General features: G+C 51.6%; 1 protein-coding gene across 1 annotated transcript in view; it reads right to left on the bottom strand.

Moving 5' to 3' along the window:
- Positions 1-729, bottom strand: part of EMH_0063850 (uncharacterized protein) — a gene marked incomplete at both ends in the record, with an annotated part of 6,038 nt that extends 5,309 nt beyond the window's left edge. The window contains 3 exons of the mRNA XM_013498185.1: positions 3-346; positions 537-590; positions 707-729. Of these exons, the coding sequence (XP_013353639.1) occupies positions 3-346; positions 537-590; positions 707-729 (421 nt within the window). The remainder of the gene's footprint in view (positions 1-2; positions 347-536; positions 591-706) is intronic.
- Between the last annotated feature and the right edge of the window lie 89 nt (positions 730-818).

The following is an 818-nucleotide window of genomic DNA, read 5'->3' as shown; positions in this document are numbered from 1 at the left end:
CTGCTGCTGCTGCTGCTGCTGCTGCTGCTGCTGCTGCTGCTGCAGTTGCTGCTGCTGCTGCAGCAACTGCTGCTGTTGCTGCTGCAGCAGGCAATCCTGTTGCTGTTGCAGTTTCTGTTCAACTTGCTGCTGCTGTTGCTTCTGCTTCTGCTGCTGCAGCAGCAGCAACTCCTGCTGCTCCTGCTGCTGCTCCTGCTGCTGCTCCTGCTGCTGCTGCTGCTGCTGCTGCTGCTGCTGCTGCTCGCAGGGAAAAGCAAAAGAACAAACCTTATGGAAGGAAACCCCCGCCTTAAGATTGAGGAGAAGATAAGGATACAAACCACCGCCATCTTCAGCGCTTATCACCCTGAAACCCCAAACCCTAAACCCTAAACCCTAAACCCTAAACCCTAAACCCTAAACCCTAAACCCTAAACCCTGAGCCCTGAATATTTAGGTGTCTATCTACCGACGGGCGTGTATGCAGAGGGAGAAAGAATAAAAAAGATAAAAACACATTAGGGTTTAGGGTTTAGGGTTTAGGGTTTAGGGTTTACCGCTCCACCAAGGCGCTCCTGGGGCCGTCAGAAGCCGCGAGGGGTTGCCCCGTGCTGCACACAAAAACGAGGGTTTAGGGTTTAGGGTTTAGGGTTTAGGGTTTAGGGTTTTAGCAGCACACAGGCAATACAAGAACGCCGCCGAATGGCGCAAACCCTAAACCCTAAACCCTAAACCCTGAGCCCAATCCATACCCTCATTTCCCTAAACCCTAAACCCTAAACCCTAAACAAAATCCCAAACCCTAAACCCTAAACCCTAAACCCTAAACCCTAAACCCT

The sequence above is a fragment of the Eimeria mitis genome, genomic scaffold (assembly GCF_000499745.2).
Source record: "Eimeria mitis Houghton genomic scaffold, Emh_scaff3246, whole genome shotgun sequence".
In the NCBI taxonomy this organism is placed as follows: Eukaryota; Apicomplexa; class Conoidasida; order Eucoccidiorida; family Eimeriidae; genus Eimeria; species Eimeria mitis.
The sequence above is the reverse complement of the archived record's forward strand: the minus strand, read 5'-3'. Positions and strand labels throughout refer to the sequence as shown.